At 39.6% G+C, this 25336-nt stretch overlaps 1 protein-coding gene across 9 annotated transcripts in view; it reads right to left on the reverse strand.

The window, feature by feature from the left end:
- The window catches only part of LOC122798462 (uncharacterized protein DDB_G0290685-like), a 416297-nt gene that overhangs the window by 340042 nt on the left and 50919 nt on the right, over nt 1-25336 (reverse strand). For all 9 annotated transcript variants that reach the window (XM_044067407.1, XM_044067410.1, XM_044067408.1 and 6 more), the window contains exon 2: nt 3903-4057. In XM_044067407.1, coding sequence (XP_043923342.1) covers nt 3903-4014 — 112 coding nt within the window. In that variant the 5' untranslated portion in view covers nt 4015-4057. The remainder of the gene's footprint in view (nt 1-3902; nt 4058-25336) is intronic.

Below are 25336 nucleotides of genomic sequence, written 5' to 3' on the forward strand. Positions count from 1 at the left end.
TCCTCCGGGTGCTCCAGTTTCCTCCCAAAAACATGCTGTAGGTGGATTGGACACTCTAAATTGGCCGTGTATGTGTGTGTGTGTGTGTGTGTGTGTGTGTGTGTGTGTGTGTGTGTGTGCCTTCTGTGGACACTCTAAATTGGCCCTAGGTGTGAGTGTGTGCATGTGTGTGCCTTCTGTGGAAGGTTGGGCGCTGGGCTGGCAACTTGACATTGTAAAACTCCACTGTCAGTCATGAGCATATTGGTGATCCGCTGTGGTGACTCCTAACTGGGAAAAGCTAGAAGAAGAAGAAAGTGCTACACCTCCAACTCTTTGCCATGATGTTCTTCCTTCTGTTATGCATCCTATTGATGTTGTGATTCTACAGGTGGGTACAGATGCCTCTATGCACCTATTAACATGCTTGTATAGGGTTTCTGTGATTAGTTACACATAGGCAGCATGTTCTCAGGGTTTAGGGTGCTTGAAAATGTGCAAGGTTATCACATAATAGTAGGAAGTTAGCTTTAGAGTGGTTATTCAACATTCCAAGGTTAGCTGGGTTTCTGTGTTTTATTTTTACTTCGAAGGAGACCATTTTGTGGTATGACCTTACCAGACAGCACATTACACTGGGGATGTGCAAATCTCTTCCATATTAGTGAGGACCATAGCCAGTGTGTTCGCTCCCTCTGGTAGTCGTACTGACAATCTGTTCCAGGAAATTTGTGTTTACAAAATCCAGGAATCTCTGTGCCTGCATGTATGGTGTCATATATGATTCCCAGTTAATAGTGGGACAATTAATGCCACCGATGAATATTGTATTGGGTTAAATGGTTGGTGTTTCCAGTATGCTCAAATACTTTGCATGAGTTTCTTGGTTCATAGAGGGGGACCTATAGCTTGCAAGGAAGTGGTATGGGATTTTGGATATGGAGATTTGAATGTAAAGAAGCTCAAGTGCATCATCCTGTTTCACCAACCTTGAGGTATATTTATTTTTTTAAGTAAATCGAGAAACCTCTACATTTAGTACCTGCCTGTGTAATAGCTAATCTAATATGTGTGGAAGGCATTACAGTCTTGCACTGCCGATGTGCTCTCTGCAGTTTTAAACTATGTCAAAGTGACTGCACAGATGTCAGTATTATCTAGGGTGAGGAGAGTTTGAGGGAGTGAGCTGTCTTTTTAAGCTCCTAGCATTGAGCAATAACACATTCAGATTTTCTTGGTTTTGATTTGCTATGACAAATGCATTTTCAACTTACCATTGCCTAAAAAAGGCACGATAGGTGAAGACAGTGTTCTAGTTACTATTCAAAAGCCTAGAGAGAGATTCAATATATGTGTTTAAAAAAATCATAGGGGGAGAGGTGCAGACCATCCCTGGAAAAGCAGCATGGTATGTTGACCATCTCCTTCCTTGCTAACAAATATTGCACCCCCTTAGAATGACACCAAAAAACTAAGCCAGTTATTAAAATAAGTCATGTTCTGTTCATATTGTGACATTATCCTTGGAAAAGGTAGAATGCTGCTCAGTGCTAGGCTCATTCCAGCCTTGCACACATAATCCAAGAACTCCATGATGTCTCTCTTCACATAGTCTAGGGAGGTACATGCCAGTTCTGGCCCTTGAAAAGCAACTGACTATGACTTTCTGTTTACTCAGCCTGGTGAGAAGGACATCAGTGTGTCGCACAATGGAGTCTCCAATGACCAGAATGTTGGATTGTGTGGTGCCTTGCCTTATAGGCTTAGAAGTAGAGGCTTCATGAGATGTGGATATATGTGATGATATAGGTGTTGTTTTATAAGAGTGCATCTGGGTCTGTTGAGGGCATTTGTTATGCGTGCTTCATCTAGGAGGTCGTTGGTATTTAGAAAGTTTACATTGAAGTACCTTAACATATGAGAGTCTATGTGTCTGCTTTGTCCTATGTGTGATGGGTACAGTGTGTGTATTACTGACAACCTGACTGACATTAGGAGTGCTTTTATCTGAGAGCTTTGCTTCCAGTGACATTGTGCAAATACATCTCTCACATACTTTATTAACTTATTTGACAATAAGCTGTTTGTCAGGAAACATGAAGCAATTTGTACATTGCCCCAGGATGCCCATATCTACCAATGTTGTAACACAGATAATGGGAAAGTTCATATCCATGGTGGCAGGCCTTTTTTTTTATTAGACATTTGGTGTGAGAATATAGAGTAAAAACTGTCTTTCGGCTTTTCCCGAACTTAGGGGTCACCACAGCGGAACTCTGGTCCGCTAATGTGAGAATATAGAGTAAAATCAGGAATAATCTTATTAAAACTCTTGGGGCAGTGCTTTCCACCTCTTAAATTAGTTGTCCTGTATGCAACTAGGTATTAGTGAAATTTCAAGGATACATCTACAGGAAAAAATGTCCACTCAAAATGCGTGTGTCTATAAAGATCACTGTCAAACACTTGTGGGAAAACTTCTAAACTGACCCTGATGAGTTATGGTTGAAGTATTTAGGGAGAAATTCTGAAGTTAGGTGAGAAAGCAGATAATCATCCAGTATGTACTGAAAAGGAACACTTATCTTTGTCAAGAATGAAGGATAGTGGGAATTCACCTAATTAACTACTGCCTGCCTATACTAGTGCTGGTCTCACCAAAGCTGCTGGGATACAATGCCCCTTTGCTTCTTCTCTCACTAGAAGCAGAACAGTGGCACTAATAGTGAGATGAGAAAAATGTTGGATGGGTAGATATGTATCACAGAGAATACTCCTTCTCTGGAAACACCCTCCCTTCCACAGAAAGAAAAGCTGATCTTTTACTCTACCCATAAGTAATCTGGATAAATGGATGGGAAACCACAAGCAGAGGTAATATGAACAAAATGTCAGCTTGGCCCTGAGTCATTCATATTTAAAAATATAATGAGCTTGAGTTATTTGTACTTAAAGACAAGGGTTAAAAACTTCTTGGGGATGCATGGCTAGGCATCTAAGGATCCTCATGGATCAATAGCCTAGGAAGTAGCTATGAACCTTTGAACCTATGTTTTTTGAGAAGAAGCACAGTTATTGGAACAAATTCATTGTGTTGGTCATGAGCTTTCATGCAGCCCAAAAGGCGTTTTAATCCCATTCTTCTCATCTAAACTTCACAATGAAGTAGCCACGTTTGTATTAAAATGCATCTTTAGTAGTTTGTTATGACATAAATTCTCTAACAACCTGCAGTTTGTTGTATCCCTTATACATAGCCCTAGGCCCTCTGTATAACTGAGCAGTCGTTTAGTACAAAATAACTTCAGAGAGGCTGAGAATTGTTATTTTATCTTGTAATCAGCTTTGGTCACAGTCCAGGTAAGCAAAGAGCACATGATATATAGGGCTGTACCTACATTATCTTTGAAACAATGTATAATGCCCTTTTACCCTACAGATTGTAGAAATGGATGAGACAAGTATTTGTGCAATAGTAATAACTAGCAGCAAATGTTCTGCAGTAATAAATTCTTATGTTAATGTTGTTGTCATTAATCTAGCTGCAGAAATGCACACTCTTCTTATCACTGACATAACTACTTTTAACAACTAATATCATGGCTGCTATGTCAGTTTCAGAACCTATAACTGTACCTGAGTATGCAAAAATTCTGCTGCAACTATGAGAGTCAAACATTAGGAGAATAAACATTAGGAAAATAAACATTTATCGCCTTAGTAGTTACATGTTTAATTCATCCAACTGACTGAAGAATAACTAAGAAATGTATTAATACAATTCTCTGCTTGTTTAGAATAGTAGCTATCTGCCTCTCCTAGAAATCAACCATTTTACCATTCAGGCTATGAACCATTTCAATTTAACCACATTTTTAAAGCCATGTTATATAAATGGGAGTAAAAGGAACTATTACTCTTACCTATTAGCTCTGGATCAGGATTAGCATGGTAAACAGGTTTGCCTTCAACAAGGAGCAGGTTACAGAGTACATATGTTACTGCAACTAATGTTATGCCTTTTTGTAGCAACATCGTTAACAGTAACTTCTTCAGACTCCAGTCCTTCTGTCTTATCCTGCATAGAAATCACAGAAAGGTTATATTATCACACTGGGGATTATCAATGAGATTATTTCAACACAGACCGCAATACCACAAAAAGGTAACATTATCACACTGGGGATTATCAATGAGAATATTTCAACACAGACCACAATGCCACAAAAAGGTAATATTATCACACTGGGGATTATCAATGAGAATATTTCAACACAGACCACAATGCCACAAAAAGGTAATATCATACTGGGGATTATCAATGAGAATATTTCAACACAGACCACAATGCCACAGACAGGTAACATTATCACACTGGGGATTATCAATGAGAATATTTCAACACAGACCGCAATGCCACAGAAAGGTAATATTATCACACTGGGCATTATCAATGAGAATATTTCAACACAGACCACAATGCCACAAAAAGGTAATATTATCACACTGGAGATTATGAATGAGATTATTTCAACACAGACCATGATGCCACAAAAAGGCAATATTATCACACTGGGGATTATCAATGAGAATATTTCAACACAGACCACAATACCACAAAAAGTTAATATTATCACACTGGGGATTATGAATGAGAATATTTCAACACAGACCACAATGCCACAAAAAGGTAATATTATCACACTGGCGATTATCAATGAGAATATTTCAACACAGACCACAATGCCACAAAAGGTAACATTATCACACTGGGGATTATCAATGAGAATATTTCAACACAGACCACAATGCCACAAAAAGGTAATATTATCACACTGGGGATTATCAATGAGAATATTTCAACACAGACCACAATGCCACAGACAGGTAACATTATCACACTGGGGATTATCAATGAGAATATTTCAACACAGACCGCAATGCCACAGAAAGGTAATATTATCACACTGGGCATTATCAATGAGAATATTTCAACACAGACCACACACACTGGGCATTATCAATGAGAATATTTCAACACAGACCACAATGCCACAAAAAGGTAATATTATCACACTGGAGATTATGAATGAGATTATTTCAACACAGACCACGATGCCACAAAAAGGCAATATTATCACACTGGGGATTATCAATGAGAATATTTCAACACAGACCACAATGTCACAAAAAGTTAATATTATCACACTGGGGATTATGAATGAGAATATTTCAACACAGACCACAATGCCACAAAAAGGTAATATTATCACACTGGCGATTATCAATGAGAATATTTCAACACAGACCACAATGCCACAAAAAGGTAACATTATCACACTGGGGATTATCAATGAGAATATTTCAACACAGACCACAATGCCACAAAAAGGTAATATTATCACACTGGGGATTATCAATGAGAATATTTCAACACAGACCACAGTCCTATGTTTTAAAACAGCGTTTTGCAGCTGCAGCTCATTTTCTTTCTCAATTCTATATCTAAATTTTGTATAACTATATCCTTAATACTGATACTTTACAAACCATTTTCTTTTTATTGACTGTTTTCAACATAACTGTTAACAGCTGTTGTAAACAACACTGTGACAGAAATGGATAACTAGGCAAACAAGTTGTGGACTTGGAACATAAACTTAAAATGTAAGATTTGTTTTCTAAATCTTTCCCACTCATTTACTCTTCCTTTGCCCCTCTCCTTCTATCTTTCTTACAGACTGCCTTGGTCTCTTGTTTCCACCTCATATGCTGTTTTTCTATCTGTTGACCACATGGGTCTTCTTTCACACAGCTCCAAAGGACTAATGAATACATTTAGAATAATGTGCATAAATTTGCTTGGTGAGTGCTAGAAGTGCTACATTTAAGGAACAAGGGCAAAAGAGAGTTGAGAAATAATTGCTACATAGTGTAATGTTTCCAATGAGAAGAAGAACATCTTGTCATACTGATGTTGTGCATTAATAAATACAACAAAGCATGTTAGAAAATGTGAAATTGTGAACTGAGGACTGCAACAGTTGTCCCTCTGCACAGGGGCAGTTCATCTTTGGATGGGAACTGCAGTCTATTAAGTCTGACTAGTCTTATATGCAAAACCATGGAAAGAATTTAACATGGATATGATTAATAATGACATAGAAAACCTTCTGACGCTGGATCCAATCCAGTCCAGCTTTATCAAAGGGGGACAGCCTACTCAACTAGGGGGACTTCTTTGCAAAAGTCACCAAGGCAATGGATGAGGACAAAATGCTGCATAGTGCCTACCTTGACCAAGCTAAGACATTTGATACAATACCCCACTCAGGCATTATAAACACACTCATGGAATTAGACATTAACCCCTGTGTTACATGCTGGATAGCCAGCTGACTCTCAGATAGGGCCTGGAATTTAAAGATGGGGGGGATGCTCACTAGTGGTGTCCCTCAGGACTCTGGTCTGGGCTTTCTCTTTTTTGGCATTTACTTCACAGAAGTCAAAGCCAATATCAAAGGGCTCTGGCTGACCAAGTTTACAGATGACTGCAAACTTGGAGCAGTCGCAGAATTCCTTCAAGAGAGAGTAACATCCAATAGGAAGGACTTATACATACAAATGACTGGTGCCAAAGTCACACTTTAAAAATCAGTATCAAGAAATGCATTATAGCACCCTTTGGGAAGTCAGTCATCCTAGGAAATTATGTCATCAATAACACTCCCTAAGAATGGACCCAGTAGTCAGGGATTTGGAGATGTATGTGGATAGTAACCTGGCTTCTGGCCTATATGTAGCTGGTAGTAAGGAAATTATTCTATATTGCTCAACTTGCAAGCAAGAGCATGGCATCTAGGTCCAAAAAGGTCCCTCAAGAGACACATCAGTGAGTGCAATGCCCCCTTCTGTATGTACTTGACCAGGCACATGCAGCAAGTGGAACATCCACAGATGCTCCTCACAAAAAGAATACAGGGTGTAAACAACATGTCCTAAGCAGATTGCTTCAAAGCCATTTCTAGATACTCAGTTTCCTACAGACTGTTGTGAGGTGCTCTGTGCCTGACATACAAGGTATCCTTGGATCCCACTGTGGTGGGCATTTTGCACATTCACAAAACCAATATCATCAGAACTACTCAATTTAAGGACTGGAACTTTGCTTCAGACATAAAATAGATATGCGTGGAGGGACAACTATGTGTTTCAGACAATTCTCCTCCTCAAGAACAATCTTCCATGTGAAGCAGATCTCTTTTCCAACCCTATTCAAGTGTAACTTGGACCAATAGATGGGAAACTGGAAATTCACCCCAGGTCTAACATCTATGTCTCTAATAGACAGAGGTAATCTATAAGTCATACACTGGCTTACATATACATCCCTTAAAATAACCTGTAAGACTCAAACAATGTGCAGTATACATTTGGGATGCTTGGCTAAGCTTATGAAGGCCCTAGTGGTCATTAGCCTAATATACATCTATGAACCAATGGAAACGTTTCAGTGTAAGGCTGTATTATACAAGGGGACATCTTCCATGTTTTCCCTCAGTTTGCTTGACAAACTGTGATCATGAGATATGGAATATCATTTAGGAAAATGGAAAGTACAATGGCTCTGTGGAGTAGCAGGATAAACCACTATCAATGACACAGATGACCAGAATTTAATTGCTGACTCAGGCACTATAAGAGATAGGCTGGGGAGGATGATCCTGAGTGGCTTCTGTTGACATTTTTATCCTTGGGAGAGGCAAGCAGCTGTGGCTTACAGCTTGAGAGACACTTAGAGAGACCACTACATGTTACATCCATGGAGTTCAGGCTGGTGGGAACACACTGCCATACTGCAACTGAACAAGCCAGAGAAGTCAGCCTTTGGAGGCACACATCCTATTACATCCAGCAGAACTCAGAGAGCTGCCACAAAGAAAGTGGGTCTCTGAGGTTAAGTATGCCATTCTACAGGATCAGCAATCTGGCCCGCTCATTACCATCTGACTATCACCAAAGGGGAATGGATGAATCTATTACACTATCTGGGTAGGAACAAAAGGGTCATATAGCTCTTGCCTATCTCAGGGGTGCACTAAACTTACCCTGCAGAACAAATGGTCTAAATGGTTGGAGGTGACAATAGCATCAGGCAGGGTCCAGTGGAGATGCAAAAAATAAATAAATAAATGACAGAGGGAATATACTGTTAACAAGTAACATTATCGAATGATTTTATTTTTGATTTTAGATACAACAAAGTGTAATTGTAAGTGCTTACTTAGCATGCTGCTAATGTCAAAAGGAGTTCACTAACCATCATTCCTCTCTCCCATACCATATGTGATGGACATAAATAGCCACTGAATAAAACAGTAAAGCAGTGTGATCATGATTTATACTGTGAGTCTCACGTTAACTTGCATTGCAACTAATGGAAGTGAACTGGTGTGGTTGCACTGGGCAGCAAGCTCCTTTCAGCAGGCAGCTGAGAAAAAGAGCTCCAGACATGTATCACATATATACCAAGATGTTGTTACATGCATGCAAAGCTATTTAGAAAACAGGTGATAACATACAGCTGACTTACATTGCATTTACAGTAGTTCAATAAATAGGTATCACACACACCTCTGGTGTATAAGGCTATGAGTTCTGTTAACCCAGCAAGTGCATGGATTACTTTTCCAGTAATGACACTGCAGTGTAGCATGTGGGGGTTATGCAGTACTAGGTGTGCTATCCTTTGGATGAGACATTAAATTGAGACCCCTCAGATGGATGTAAAAGATCCCATGGCACTTACTGAAACAGTAGGGGAAGGTTATTGATGTCCTGCTAAATTTCCCTTTTCAGTATTAATACCACTTCAGGTCTCCCCTGAAAAGTGGCCTTAGACATACTGGGACTAACCCAGTCAAAAAAGTGCAAATAAATAAACATTCTGTCAAACATACTGCTTGGTCAAATGTGACTGATAAAATATTTTGTTTGATTCACACTTCTTCATAAATTGAAACTGTGTGAACATGAACTGTGGGGTTCATATGTTTAGGTATATAGGTGTTTACTAGCCTAGCCACACTGTTGTGTAATATCTGAGTTGTACAATATGAGTAGCTGAGGGTATAGGGGATGCAGACTCCACATGAGGGTGCAGGGGTGCTTGTCTCTATGCAAAAAAAGTTGGGGTTTTCTGTGTTGTTTTTATGTACTTTCGACTGTTTCTGCAGTCAAGGAGATATGTTTAGCAATGTAAATGCCAGCAGCCTGAACGTTTGGGGATTCATAATGCACTCACTGGTGTTAACATCATTAGCCATTGGTTGGCTGCTGTACATCCAGTTCATGAATACTGACCTTCCTTATAGGTGGTCTTGGACAAGAAGGACTCAGACTGGAATTAGTAAGGGACAATGAATGAGGTTAAAACACAGTTTTAAGAGCTGTGATACCAACATATGAATTAACTAAGTTATCTAAATGATTGGCTAAGAAATAAATCTGCACTTCAGATATGCCAGCTTTTGTTGAAATACTGGCAAATTAACTAAAATTTGCTTTCTTTTTAATTGTTCAGAGTAGAATTTATGCGCATTTCACTTACTAAGACTATTAGATGTCCTTCCATATCACTGTTGGAGTATTCTTCACTGAAGGGATCTCCTGCCAAGGATAGCCTATCATCTGGCCAGCATACCAAAGCCATTAGATCTTATAGGTGCTGTATGCTCCCCATGTTGGGTGCAGGGCATAATGGTGATGTATGGATGCAAGTATACAGAACTTATTTGCTGCCAGTCCCAATGTCATTGTCAAACATCAGTCTGATTGCCCTTCGCTGTGATGGGTACCAAGTTATATAAGATAAATGCCACAGTGGGGTTTCTTCTCTATTTTCTTTGCTTACCTGGAATTCATGTCATCCAAGAATGGAAAATGTCAGTGTGGGAGGCAGATTCCCCATAAAGACCATCACAACCTGTGCCTTTTTGCTCAGATGCTTCCCATGACCATATGCAGTGAACTATCTCTCAACAGTTTCTACATAAGACCCTCGATGGTCACTTATCATCTATGTTCATATACCTGGAGAATCAACATCTTAAATTGATGGCTTAGGGAGCTATGGCCGAATCCTCCCACCCTAAAGGACAGCTATACACTAAGAAGAAGTTAAAGAAGTCTAGGCCTGATCCTGTTGCTGTCCACCCTCCACAGATGTCTCTCTAGAAGCAATATGGTGCTTGCATTAGATTCCTCTGCCTCAACCCCTTTGAAGGCCGGCATGAATCCAAGTTCTTGCAAGTCCTCTGAAACTTTTCAAATGTCTACTACAGACATTGAGGGGGAACCATGGTTGATTATTTCTAAGCGGCCTCAGGTGATTCCTCAAATCTTAGTCCAGGAAGAGTTTTCTGGTACTATTATAGAAACCCACCAAGGGTCTGAACCACTGAGAGCTGTTAAGGAAGACATTCCCCTACGAAAAAATAGTCAATGTATATAACCTCAATTGCTAATTATCCTTAGTGTGAATGTCAAGATTGTACCCAATGCCTGTTCAATTCTTTGATGTCCTTGAAGGCTCCCAGGGGTATCAGTCCCTGCTCCTCCTTGGTCTTCCACTCCTGTTAAGAGGGCAAGAAAAATGGATTCTTCTAATGAGGACTTGGATTCTGAAGAAGAATAGCTAGCTTACTCCTCTCAGATTCTTTATCCTCTGGATTATGGTTCATAGGAAAAAAGATTCTTTGAGCCCAGATTCCTCTTTTGAGGAATTATCCTGTGGGGATACTATAGCTTGCATGCTGGAGTATTTTAAATGAGACTGTTCCCAGGTTTCTGGATTCCAAAAAAGATACTATGAGCTTTTACAATTGGTAGTCAACTAAACCATCTGAAGTTCTTCCTGTTCTGGTAGCTCTCTTGCACACCTTTTCTACTGATTTTTTAGCTCTGGACTCTCAGCCCCCTGTCCCTAAGAAACCTGAGAGTTTCTACAAGGTGCCTGAGGACTGCAAGTTTTTGTTCTAGATGTCCTTATGCTGATCCTTCTGTGGTTTTAGTCTCTATAGATAAGACCTGTAAACTTCTGCCCTTCTCTGAGCTCTTTCATAAGGTCATAGGTTGGTACTAGGCTATCGGACCTAGGGCCTATACAAGTCTAGACATAACAATTCCCTGGCTATTTCTTCCCACACTATTTAATTCCTCAGATATGGATAGGAGAGCTATGGAGAGATTGGGTAAGAAGGTGTTCACTGCTGCCATGATGTATTTCCTGGCTATTAATTATCAAACCCATATGACAGGATATGTCTTAGCTCTCCTTTCTCAGGCAGCTAAGGTTATGTATGATCTCCCTGATTCTGAAGGAAAAACTTCAGCTCATTCCCTGCTAGGGTCCACTTTCCAGGTTACTTGTCACAACATCAAATGCAGCTATGATGCTACTGATGCCTCTTTCTGGGCTGCTGCCCTTGCTTCTATTATGAGATGTTATTCTTGACTTTGTCTTCAGGCCTTGCTTGATGATATTAAAGCCAAGTTCTCTATGCTCCTCTGGATAATCAAAATCTTTTTTGGGATGACAGTGGCTGAACTCTTTATAGGAAAAGGGTAAGGCCATGCAAGAACTTAAGCATATTTTTGTCTCCCCCATTTCTAAATTTCAGAGGAATTATACCACTAAATCTACCTTTGTTCATAGGCAGCCTTGACAGCCTTCCAAAGGTAGGAAGTGGTCTAGATGTATTCCTCCTGGCAAGTCTACTCAGACTCCTAAGTCTCAGAAACCTTCTTTTCAGAACAAACCTGTCTCTATCTGACATTTTGCTTCCTCCCCTCCTTAGTCAGGTACCCTTGTCCCACTGCCTTTCTCTGTCCCTCCCAACTTGGCAGCAAATTTCCTCAGATTCTTGGGTTCTGTCTATAATTCATCAGGGGTATTTGATGGTGTTGAAGTCCCCACCCCATTTTCAGGCATTCTGAATCCTCCCATGGACCAACTTTCTCATTTCCCAGAGAATATGAAATCCTTTTTGGACCAAGGCATCAAATGGGAATGGGTTTTTACTCAAGGATGTTTTTGGTTACCCAGAAGGAGGGGACTTGGAGACAAATCCTGGACCTTTGTTTTCTCAACACTTTCTTCAAGGTATCTTCTTTCAGGATGCTGTCTCTTCAGACATTTCCTCTCCTTCTTCCTCAGGCCTTCTTGATCTCTCTTGATCTCAAGAATGCCTGTTTTCATATCCCCATTCTTTCTCTGTTCAGAAAAAAATTATGCTTCTCTGGTTTCTTCCTCTCATTTTCAGTTCTCAGCCTTGCCCTTTGGCTTTTCTATTGCCCTAAGGGTATTCACCAAATGCCTTGCTGCTGTCAATGCTTTTTGCAGGCTTCAAGGGGTACAGATACTCCCTTATCTGGATGACTTGCTTATTCAGGCTCAGCAGTCTCGTAAAATCTCCACTTCACCACTCTTGTCTTACAAAGTTTAGGGTTCACCATCAGTCATAAAAAGTCAGTCCTAATGCCCTTCCAAGATATATTTTTCTTGGTTGCAGGATTCAAACCATACACATGTTGGCTTCTCTTCCTGCTCCCAAGCTTCTGTCTTCTTCCTCTGTCCTCTGTCATGGTTAGGGTATTTGTCTGAGTTATGGACTTTATGGCCTCAACCATCTCCATGCTTCTTCTTGCCAGGCTCCATATGAGGAAGCTACAAATCAAATCAGTGTGGGTTTGACATCACCAGCCCCTCCAGTTCCCTGTTCCTCTACTCCCCTGACTCAAACCTGAGCTCCAGTGGTGGATTCAGCAAAATTCTCTCAGTCCAGAGCTGCCCTTACATGCTCCATTTTTTCCCCCAAGAACTGTTCACAGATTCCTCAGACCTGGGGTAGGGGTGCCTCTCTCTCTCTCTGGCCTCCTCAGCAGAGGTCAGACTATATCAATATAAAAGACATGAGAGCTCTGTTTCTGGCTGTACAGTTTTATCACCCCTTTTTCTTTCCACCCCAGAAAATCTTCATGGACAATACGACAATCATGAGGTCTTATCTTGCTTGCAGACTAACTCTTCTGGCCTAGCATTTGGCTATCAGTTATCAGATGACTCTTCAAATAGTTTACACTCCTTCAGAGCACAACCTAGTGGCAGAATCTCTGAGCAGGCCCAGAACACAGGCTCACAAATTTATGCTTCACACTGATGTCCTTCTGGAAATATTCCATTGGTGGGGTATTCCTCAGGTACATTTTTTTTCCCCTCTGAAAAGACAACTTCTCCAGTTCATTTCAGGAGTACCCAGTCCTCTGACTTGGAAAGTAGGCAGCCTGTCTTTTCCTTGGAAGGAAATGTTTTTGTATGCCATTCCTCTCCTTCCTCTGCCGCCAAGAGTTCTACACAAGATCAAGCAGGACTCTCCAAAAATCTTGATAGTGATTCCTTTTGGCCCAGACAGCACTGGTCCCCCCTTCTTTTTCATCTGGCCAGGAGCAATCACCACAAATTAACTTACTGGGTGGATCTTTTCACACAAGACAAGAGATCTCTTATCCATCCACACCTGTCCTCTCTTCAAATGACTCTGTGAGTGATAGGGTTTTGATCTCCTTCAGGCACCTCTTTTCTGAGGATGTACTTTGGTTTCTTCAGGAGGCCAGGAAACCCACTACCAAAAAATGATATATACCTAAATGGAAAAGATTTTCAGTTAGGCGCCTCTCTCACTATCAGGGTCACTTTTCAGTGGGGGGCCCTTTGGTTCTGCCTTATTTGTTTGATCTGTTCCATGCTGGCTTGACATATTGCCTGTCTATGAATCCTCCTTTAGCCTCTTGGTTCAATGCCAAGCAATTTCTTAAAGGCATCCTTCATATCAGGCCCCCAAGAAATCCTATTCCACCTTTTTGGAGCCTCAATTTCATATCTGAAGAACTGACTCGGGTTCCTTTTGAATCTGCTAGTTCAGATTTCTTGCAACATTGTACTTAGAAGACAGTTCTGTTGTTGGTTCTTACTTCAGCCAACAGAGTGTCTGAGCTTCAGGCTCTTATAACTATTCCTTCTTTTTAATTTTTTATAGAGACAGGGTGTCTCCATGCTAATCCTTCTTTTATGCCCAGGGTAGTTAATGAGTTATCACTTAATTAGTCAGTTCAACTTCCTTCACACTTTGAACCTGCAGAGACAGTTCAGGCATTATTCAGATAAAACAAAGGTTATTTGCAAGTCTGAGCAAGTTTTTGTTTCCTTGCATTCCAGGACTTTGAGTCAGGCTCTTCCAAGCAAACCGTCCCCTCCTGGATATCTAAGGTCATTTCTTTTTGTTAATCTTTTCATGACAACATGTCTTTCTTCCTTTGTAAAGGCACATTCTGCTGGAACAGTTACCTCTTCTGGTGTTTTTTTCAAGGGTTGGAACACCAGTTCCATCCTTGAGGCTGCAAGTCGGCCCTCTGTTCATACTTTCACTATTATAAACTGAATATTATTTTCAGGGCCAGGGTAGGTTTCATACCTCTCAACCTCTTAGAGCTAGAAATATGGACAAAGTCATAAATAAAAGTGGGAGAATGGCCCAAAAATAGGGACAATTTTTAAACATTGCTCTTACAAACTTAGAAAGTTGACAGAGTAACCGGTTTTGCATTAGCATGACTTTTCTGAAGGATTTGAAGTCTGAAACTCAAATGTTTATCATTATTTTCAAACTTTAATGATTTTCCACTAATTTGCCAGAAAAAACACAGTTTTATGAAGAACAGTCCTAAAATATGAGGCAAAAATCTGGACATTCTATGAAAATTTGTACAGTTGAGAGGTATGATAGGTTTTGCCAGGGCTATTCTGCATGGGTTTGTAGAGGGCTCTTTTGAGCCTTCCTCCTCTCAGTCGTCTTCATAGTGCTTATACTCTTCCTTCAGAGAAAAATACTGCAACAGTGATATGGAAAGATAGTACAGTTGTGCAAAATCTTACCATAACAGTAGATGTCCTTCTCTTCACTTTTGCAGTATTCGGCCCCTCCCTCCTTCCCTCTCTTTTCTGGCTCTTGCCCCTATATTTCGTTGTCTTCCTGGCTGAGAAGCTCTTGCTGCTTTTCCCTTTTGAAATTTTTCCTTCTGGATGTAATTGTTCTCCTTTGTCTTTGATGGTGTTCCCTCCTCCTGGGACAATTCAATTCTAGGTAATTTCATCATATGTCACCTTTATGCCCTATGCTCAATGCGGGGAGTATAATGTGATGTACTGTGCCTATAAGATGTAAAGGCTTTGGTATACAGGCCAGATGTTGGGCTATCCTTGGCAGGAGATCCGTTCATTAAAGAATACTGCAGCAATGAAGAGAAGGACATTTACTGTTATGGTAAGATTTTCGCAATGGTACTTTTCTTTGGTCCTTGCTTTCTGGATCAAACTAGGGCAAAACTTATAGTGACTGAGGATAGTTCTTCCTCTCAGTCATCAAAAGCCATCTGACCTTTAACATCTTTGTTATCTGCTTCCAGATCCTATATAATTGATTTCTAGTGAAGGTGTTATACAAAGACTCATTATTCATAAACTCAGAAGTTCTCTCAAGCTACACTGCCACTGCAATATCAGTACTGGAACAAAAACCGGTGTGTCTGCTTAGTGGCCAAAACCCACAGTGTTCATTTGGAGCATTTGAGAGACTTTAAAGAGTTTTTTCCTTATCTGGTCATATAAAATTGTGAGTTTTCTTAATAAATCATGTTCCCTTTTTTCATTTTCAGTGTTGTCAGATTTATTTTCATGTGATTTGCTTGATTCCTTGTTAGGATACCTGCTCATGCAGTTCAGGTAGGTAAAGAATGGCTGATTTATTAGTCACTGTAGCTGCCTAAGACAAACACCAGCTCTATCTCTTGCACTAGACTACCACAGAAATTGTAAAATTTATCAGTGCCATCATTTGTGGATCCTTTTCAAGCAACGCTAGCAGTTTCACGATTTTCCTTTGCTGTTATGGCTGTCTGTTGCTATTTTGCTGCCTATTGTGACTGATAGAAAATATGTTTATTTTATTCCATCATGGTGGTGTCATAGCAACTAGATTTTTATCAGCATCAACTGTGACACACTTGTGGTTTCCATAGAGTATTTGTAATGACATTTAGTGCAGAAAATTAACACTGCAAGGTGCTAATGAGCTTCATCCTACAGTCCTGGGTTTGAGTCCCTGCTGGGTGATTTTGAGAAGTTACTTAACAGGACCATGTTCCCTGGCCTCCAGTGAAAAGGGGTATCATTCCAGACAACAAAATGTTTGTGTGTGTGTGTGTGTGTGTGTGTGTGTGTGTGTGTGTGTGTGTGTGTGTGTGTGTGTGTGTGTGTGTGTATATATATATATATATATATAAATTCATTACTTTAAACTGGAAACAGCAAAAGGAAGCTGGATTACATAAAAGCAAAAGTATAAAACAGAACAGGTGCAGAAATAAACTAGGATTCTGCAGGCAGGAGAGCATCAAGCAAAATTTATATTTATGAATGACATGACAGAAAAATGTAAAGAACTTTAAATGTTGAAATCATAAAATATTGCAACAGTTTGTATTTTAGTCGATAATGCTGTACTCCCATCAAAATTTCTACTCTTTCACTTGTTCAGTGAGGTAAATGTCACTTGAATTATGCCATTTTTGACAAGTGACTGAAGAAATTGTTCCAGTGTGGCAAGCTATAGTAATGAAGGAAACACCCCTTTCAATGTGTGCAATAAATTTAAAGATGGTTGGAGTACATGGAGTGTAACACCTGCGTGGAGATGCGGCTCATCCCCTATATCAAGTCAAATAGTAGCACAGCACATACTTCTTTGCTGTTGCCACCATCTTTTTGGGTGTGTCTTTACTGATTTTATTCCATTTATATTTTATAACAGTCTGCTCTATATGTGTGTGTACAATAAAATAATGTCAAGTAGTGTACACTGGTGTCATTAGTCAGAGTGTGACCACTCATCTGCAGGTTTGTAGTGTACACCGATGTCATTAGTCAGACAGTGTAACCACTCATCTGGAGGTCTGTAGTGTACACTGGTGTCATTAGTCAGGGAGTGTGACCACTCATCTGTAGGTTTGTAGTGAACATCGGTGTCATTAGTGAGAGTGACCACTCATCTGTGGGTCTGTAGTGTACACCAGTGTCATTAGCCAGACAGTGTGACCACTAATCTGTAGGTTTCAGAACTGATGTCTGTAGACCAACATTTTAAATATTCTATTCTGGGTGTCATATTACTCTACTTCAGGTACATTTTATTTAGATTTCACCAGACAGTATGCCTGCTAATCTTTAAGACTGTGTCTGGTATAAACAGCTGAAGACATAAAAGTTGTGTGCTTTTTGTTAGTAGAATAAGTTTTAAATTCAGGTACTGTCGTTATCCCTTAGCTGCTCTGTTACACCATCTTTTTATGTTGCAAATCATTCTCTTACAATCCACTTGAGTTTTTGTTAGTGAATCTGCTTTTTCTGCTGTTAGTTATTCCATCTATTTACAGACAGTAGGATTTCTACATTATTCCATGTAGCTGGGTTACAGCAGTGCTGCACCAGTTATCTCAGTCAGTAATATGCAACTCTGCTTTTACCTTGTGGCTTCTGAACATTCTGAGCCTCGGCCATCCATCCATCCTCAAGTCCTTTTTCCCATTTTTCACATGGGGTTGGGGTGTCATTTCAACACTGATGATCATCTTGAGCCAAGGTTTACACCGCCAGGTGGCTAGCCCTGCCACAGTAGTTCATCCATACCACTCACTTGCATCTATGGCAAATTTAGAGTGTCCAATTACTGCATATCTTTGAAATATGGGAGGAAACTGGAGCACCCAGAGGAAACCCACATGATCACAGGGAGGACATGCAGACTTCACACAGAAGGCACCCAAGTCAAGAACCGAACTAGAGAACCTCTTGCTGTGAGGTGACAATGCTAACCGCTGCACCAGAGCCTCTGCCATCCCATCCAAATAGTAATCGTGCTCCTTTAATCGGTTAGGATGTTTTCCTTTCTTTTTAATGGCTTTATTGGTCAGTACTAGTGTTTACCTGGAGGTTCAGCCCTTAGTCATTATTCAAGCATCAGCCTAGGGTATGGGCTAATTAATGGAATGAAAGTTTATGAATTTGAAATCAAAAACTTTTTTAGAACACTTTTGAAAATAAGTTCTCAGTGTACTGCATTCATAGAAGTGTCATTTGCTGAATGAGCACTCCTGCACTACTGTTAACGATGTTCTGTTTATTTAAAATTATGTTTGGAGATACCTTTTCAATCTGTTTTATTTAAAATAATACTATGCAAAGACTAAAAGACAGGGATTACAAAGCACATATTTGATATGAGACATAAAATGATATATGTGACAAAATAATGGTTAATTTGTAATCACAAGGTGCCAAAAAACAGGCTATCATGGCACAACAAATAGGATTTGTTTCTTTCATGCTCTAAAAGTAGTATACTCACCAATCCATTTCATCTACAAATATGACAACTTACCAGCTTGGGTTTATTCACTCATCTATTACAGAGGGCATTATTTTTGGTTTATTCCTGTGGACAGACTTGTAAAATGCCTATACAGTCTCAACTTTGAAGTTTATAGAGAGCTGGAATAGCTAATGGGGTCAACTGAAATGTTGGCACTCGGAGGCTGAATGATGCCCTATGCAGAGATAGTCAGTTACCATATCTTAGCAAGCTATAGGTCACTATCTATGTGTCAGGAATCCCACAACTCTTATCGAGACCGACTGAAGGCTCTCTACATCCAACTAAACACTCTTCATGGGAGACTTTAACTACCCCTCTATAAACTGGGAAATTTATTTTATTTATTTTTATTTATTTTATTTATTTTACATTTGTTGGCTGGGATAGTCTGACTGGATACATGTCCATTTTTAGTGGAGGCCAGGGGAGAAAAGCTCCAAACAGGCTCAGCTTTGCAGTTTATAGAGAGCTGGAATAGCTAATGCGGTCAAGTGAAATGTTGGCACTCAGTGGCTGAATGCTGCCCTGTGCAGAGATAGTCACTTACCATATCTTAGCAAGCTATAGGTCACCATCTATGTCTCAGGAATCCCACAACTCTTATCGAGACCTACTGAAGGCTCTCTACATCCAACCAAATACTCTTCGTGGGAAATATACACTTCCACCAACTTGCAGGCACAACATTTCCTAGACTTTATTAACACAAATGCCCTTGATCAATCAGTGAGCACTTCAACCAGAGATTCAAACATACTGGACCTTGTTCTCACCAATAAGGGAGAAAGCTGTAAACCCCAACCCCCAGTGTCACATCTTCACTAGTGAGGTCGGATCACAAAGTTGTCACATTTGAAATAAAAATCAACTTGGAAAAAACAGCAAAGCCTGTTAGTTAGAAACTATTCTAAAGCATACGATATCCTATTATGCAACAGCTTGTCAAAATTCAGTGCCCTAACCAACTTAGGGTTCACAACAGCCTCTGCAGAATTATTCACAAAAACCTTGTACAAACATGTAAATGGCTCCATAGAGGCTGCTGTACCTACCAGAAGTAAGCTCAAAACAAACCCCCAAAACAAACTTTAACAGTGTGTATAATAAAAGGAAAAAATTCATGGCCAAAGTCAGAAAGAGCAACTCTCATAATGACAAGATCTCAGTAATAAAACTAAACAGGAAGCTAAGAGGACTAAATAAATTCAGCAAAGCCAATTACAAGGTCAGGATAGCTTTTGAGGCTAAAGACAGCCACAAGGCCTTCTACAGCTATGTTCAATACCTCAAAGGAAACATGCAACAGTGTGCTGAAAGGGTAGTAAATGGTACCACCTTCACAGGTTCATAAGTTCATAGGTGGTTACTAGGCTAATTGCCCTAGAGACCTTACAAGCCTAGCAATATTTATCCCAAGTTGCCCCAATTTTCAGTTGATAAGTCAGTGAAGATTGCAGAGGTAAGGGTTTATAGTAGTGAATACTGACTTCCTCGACCCAGGAGGGACATGCGCACCACCACAGGAGTGAATTTTTAGTCACCCATCCATTGATCTGGGTTGCATTTGAAGAGGCTCAGGAAGGGGATCTGTTTCATGTGAATTGGAAGCTTGTTCCAGAGAAGTATCAGTCTCTGTGAGATGTATCTGTCTCTCTAGCATGAGCTGTTCATGTCAGAGGCTAGGTTAAGAACCCTGGAGTGAGTGACCCTCCTGCAGTTTGATTTACGAATGTGTAGCATTTCCATCAGGGCTGGGTCAGAGACTGCTCTGTAAGCCAGGCACAGGTCACCCCTTGGAACCTGTAGGAGACAGAGGCACAGATCACCTCTTAGCAACCTGTAGGAGACCTCCAATAAGCAGAGCAACATAGTGAATCTGCTGGCTGATAAATTTAGTTCAAACTTTACCCCCCACTCCCCGCTGCCACTCCTTGTGAAATCCCTACCAGCATAACCCAACTATCAGCAGGGAGCAGGTCATAGTATCTTTCACTAAGACTAAAAACACAGCCTCATCAGGGCTCAACAATATCCCAGGTTGCCACCTAAATAGCCTGAAACATGCCTATCAGGACCACTTGAGAAACTTTTCAACTATAACCTCAAAACAGGCTACGTACCAAGCAAACAGAGGATGACAACAGTTGGTCCCCTTCACAATGGTGGACCATCAACCAACCCAGAAACATCAACAAAGCCATTGACAACCTGCAAACACTGTACCCATCCCAGTTTGTTGGTGTCAAAGGAATGTTGTGCCTTCTTAACCTAGTGGACTTCTTTGACAAGGTGACCAAAGCAATGGATGAAGGGAAAACTGTGCATACCAACTTCATAGACCTGGCTAAGGCATTTGACACAATATCCCACTCAAGTATTGTGGACAAACTCACAGAACTAGGCATATATCCCTACACCACTCACTGGATTGCAAGCTGGCTCACAGATAGGAGCCAAGAAGACAGGATTGGCGAGACCACCTCCAACAAGAGGCAGATCACCAGTGGAGTACCACAGGGCTCTGTGCTGGGCCCACTACTGTTTGATACATTCTTCTAGGAAGTCAAGGTTAATGTCAAGGGCCTCTGGCTCACCAAGTTCACAGACAACTGCACATTGAGATTTATCATAAATTCCCCCATGGCACTAACATCTTGCAAGAGGGTCTAACACAGACAAATGATTGTTGTCAAAGCCACAGATTAAAACTCAATGCTAAGAAGTGCATTACTGTGCCTTCTGGGAAAATGTCTACCAAGGCAAATTACTCCATTTATATGATGCCTCTAGGAGTTGACCTTGTAGTTATAGAGTTCTGAAAACATATGAAGGCAGTGATCTGACCTTTGACCAACACATAGCCAAAGTAGTAAGAAAATCATTAAATGACACCTAACTTATAAGTAAGGGTATGACATCCAGGTCCAAGGAAGTTATAGTACCACTTTACTTGTCCCTTATCAGACCCATCATTAAGTACAATACCCCTTTCAATATGTACCTGACTAGGCATATGCAGCAGTTGGAATGCCCACAGAGGTTCCGCACCAAAATAATTCAGGGTATTAATACACTGTCCTATACAGAACGTCTTAGAGCCTTGTCTCTGTACTCAGTCTCCTACAGGTTGTTGAGAAGTTACCTGTGCTTGGCTTATACAGCATCCTTCAATCCAGCCCTGATGGAGCTTTTGCACATCTGCAAAATTAGTAACACCAGAAACACTAGATCGAGGGATTTGAACTTTGCTTTTGGCATAAGTAGAACATGCTGGCAAGACAGGTATGTGACTCAAAGCTTCCCCATGCTCTGGAATAGACCCCCCATCCATGTGAAGCAGAGTCCATCTCTAACCTTCGTTAAACTTAACCTTGACTACTGAATGGGAAATAACAAATTCATCGCAAGGCTTATCCCCATGTCACTTATAGACAGAGGTCAAAAGTAAACTTTCCCTAACTAACATTGGATGGGTAATTATACATTCATCCCCAGGCAGGCCCCTATGTCTCTTATATATCAGGGCAACAGTGAACATTCCTTAACTAACAATCCCCCACATAACCTTTTAGCAACCTCCTAAATAACATACCCCTGTTAAATAATATAACCTCCCAATTAAGACGTACACATTACTAATGGATGCAGTTGGGTTGGATTGCATGGCTAGGCTTGTAAAGGCGCTGGTAATTATTAGCCTAGTACATACCTATGAACCTGTGAACTTATAAAACAGTGAATCATGCATGAGGGTAGAAGCATGAACATTACATTTTGTCATGTCCCATGTTGTTACCACTTAACGAATTGTGCATGAGCACTCAAGGGTACACTGCTACACTGCACTGACTGTGGCAATTCTACCCATTAAGTTGAATGATGCCTCCAAGGTCACGCTAGTTACAGTAAATGGAAGAGGTGTGTTTTTTAGTTTTAATATTATTCCCTTTTGTACAAATCTGTTTTATTTCTTAAGTAGTATATTTAAAAAATTGTGAGTTTAGAAGCAAAACCTTCACATGTGGGAGTTTAGAGGGTTAGATCTCCCTGCATTCATGCTTTCTTTTAAGTTTCTCTGATGTTTATATAGATTACTTATTGCAATTAAGACATTCTGCCTTTTTTAAGTTTAGTTTAAGATATTTTGATTCCTGGCATTATGGGGCTCAGTATCTTGTTTTAAAACTTATAGAACTAGAAAATTTAGATTTGTACAGGAGCAGTATGAATTGCCAGTTGCTTTTTCGATGATCCTTAAAATGTTACAGTTGTTTATGTGTTCAGTTTTCCAATGTCTCACTGTGGAAGCCATTGCTTTGTCACAGATGGTGTGATGTGCTTTGCAAGGCAACACAACTCTGAAAAAGGGGAATAAACAATAAACATTTGAAGTGTAGACACCTGCTAGAGTGAGTCCCAGAATGTGGAGAATGAATGGATGAAAGATCGAAGTTACATATACTAAGTCCAAGATGCCATTTCTCAGAATATTCCCTTTTGACCAAATATATATATATAGATATATATAAGTTTGCAGGGGGGGGGGGGTCAGGAGGCTTGCCCTCCTGCAAAAAGAAGTTTAAAGGAGAAGAGTGATTATTGAAATTTGCTCTTCTCTTGTATTTTCATTTTTTTTCAGCTTGTCGGTACTCAGCATTTCAAGTGTCGACATTTCAGTAGGGAGCTCAAAGAAGTAGATCTCTCCAACCTCCTGTTTCAAAAGTGATTGTTTTGTGTTGTTGTACGATCCTGTTAATGTTGATATATTAAGGATTCATTATGGTGAAAATTAGATGTTTCTAATACAATGTTTTGTGTCTTAGCTCAGAGTCACCATGTCTCACAGTAAATCCAGTTTTGCTTTTGCAATTCACCGGTTCTACGGCATATCACGCACACACACACACACACACACACACACACACACACACACACACACACACACACATACACACACACACACACACACACACACACACACACACACACACACACACACACACACACACATATATATATATATATATAGAGAGAGAGAGAGAACAAATATGTAATTACAAAAATATAATAACACAATGGCATAGTAATTAGCATTTATGCCTCTCAAAACTTTGTTGTCCATTCTGTGCTAGGGGGTCTTCTGTGCAGTCTTCATCACGTCTTTGTGTCTGTGTGGATTTTCATCATATGTTCTGGTTTACTCCCACATACAAAATTGCCCATAAGTGTACATGTTTGTAACCAAAGGTGAGAATCACAGCATGCACCTTGTGTCTGTGAGGTAAACATCTTAGCTATTATACCAAGGGTTAGTTTTGTTGCAGTGTGCCCACTGAATGCTGGGATAAGGTTTGGCTTCTCAATAACTGTGATATAGGATAAGTGGGAAGTCAAAGAATCCATGAGTGAATTAGAAATGTAGCACCTGTTCTTAAGTCTTTATCAACAGCCTTATATTGTGCATGTAATAATAATAATAATAATAATAATAATAATAATAATAATAATAATAATAATGCAACAAGCATATAGTATCTTAGACAAAGTCAAAAAAGAAAAATCCACTATAAACCATGTAGCACCAAACTGGAATCAAATACTTTAATATGCAACTTTTTAGTTTCACTTAAAAGCTTCCTCAGGCACATAAATATTTAAAACAGTTACTAAAGCCATTTAAGTAGATAAAAGTCGTATGATAAAAGTCAAAGTCACATGATACTATTACACCATCTAATGTAATTCTCTCAAATAGGACTTTACAGATACAAATTCATTTAAACCTGGCACTATATGAGCCCTAAATCACAAAATCCATCTATATTCCTCTAATTCTGCACATTGAACAATATCACCACCACATAGGGATTCATTAACTTGAAATAAAATCATAACTTTAAAAAAGGGTGTGTTGCCTGTATTATAAATATGCCTATATAATGCATTTGTGTTGTTTCCTATTAATTTCAGACAGATGACTACTAATACAATCTTTCAACCTTCTATTGGTTTTTCCCACATAATATGCATCAAATAACTGGCAAGTAGCTCGGTATATAATGTTCCTAGAATAACAGTTTCCAAACACTCGTACATTAAATATTCTGCCAGTAACTGGATAGGTTAAACTTTTATTGGTATTAGTACTGGTACAGTGCATGCATGTGTTACATCTATGCGTTACTACTTTATTGGTCTTAAAATATATAATACTTCGAGGTTGTTCTTTAAAACATACTTTATCCTTTAAATCAGGATATTTTTATAACTGAATGTTGTTTTATCACCTAGCAAATTCCTAATCTCTGGTACTGCAGGCAAAATGGACCAGTATTTATTAATAATGACTCTAACAGCCTTTGTATCTTGATTATAAGTTAGCATGCATCTTCTAACTTTGTTAACATTATTACTATGTTGAACTATACCTATATTGTGGGACTGCTTAGAGAAAATTGGTCTGACATCAAAATCACGTTCTTGAATTTTATTATATCTAGTGTCATTAACAACTTTACTATTATAACCCCTACATATAAAAGCATGTGCTGCATTATTTAATTGTAACAACGTGGTTATCTTCAGTATGTAGTCTAGTAACATGCTTCATTTGATTATCAACAACATTGTTAAAGATAAAAGGTGGATGCATACTAGTGCGATGCAAATATATATTTCTTTTAACAGGTTTCTTACATAACCTAGTTTCAAAGCTGCCCAGATGTGATTTATATAAAGTAATATCCAAAATTTTAACTTGTTGCAGTGATGTCTCCTTCTTAAATGTTAGGAATTCAGTACATGTATTCAAT

Source organism: Protopterus annectens, chromosome 3.part1 (assembly GCF_019279795.1).
Source record: "Protopterus annectens isolate FY-2018-M chromosome 3.part1, PAN1.0, whole genome shotgun sequence".
Taxonomy (NCBI): domain Eukaryota; kingdom Metazoa; phylum Chordata; order Ceratodontiformes; family Protopteridae; genus Protopterus; species Protopterus annectens.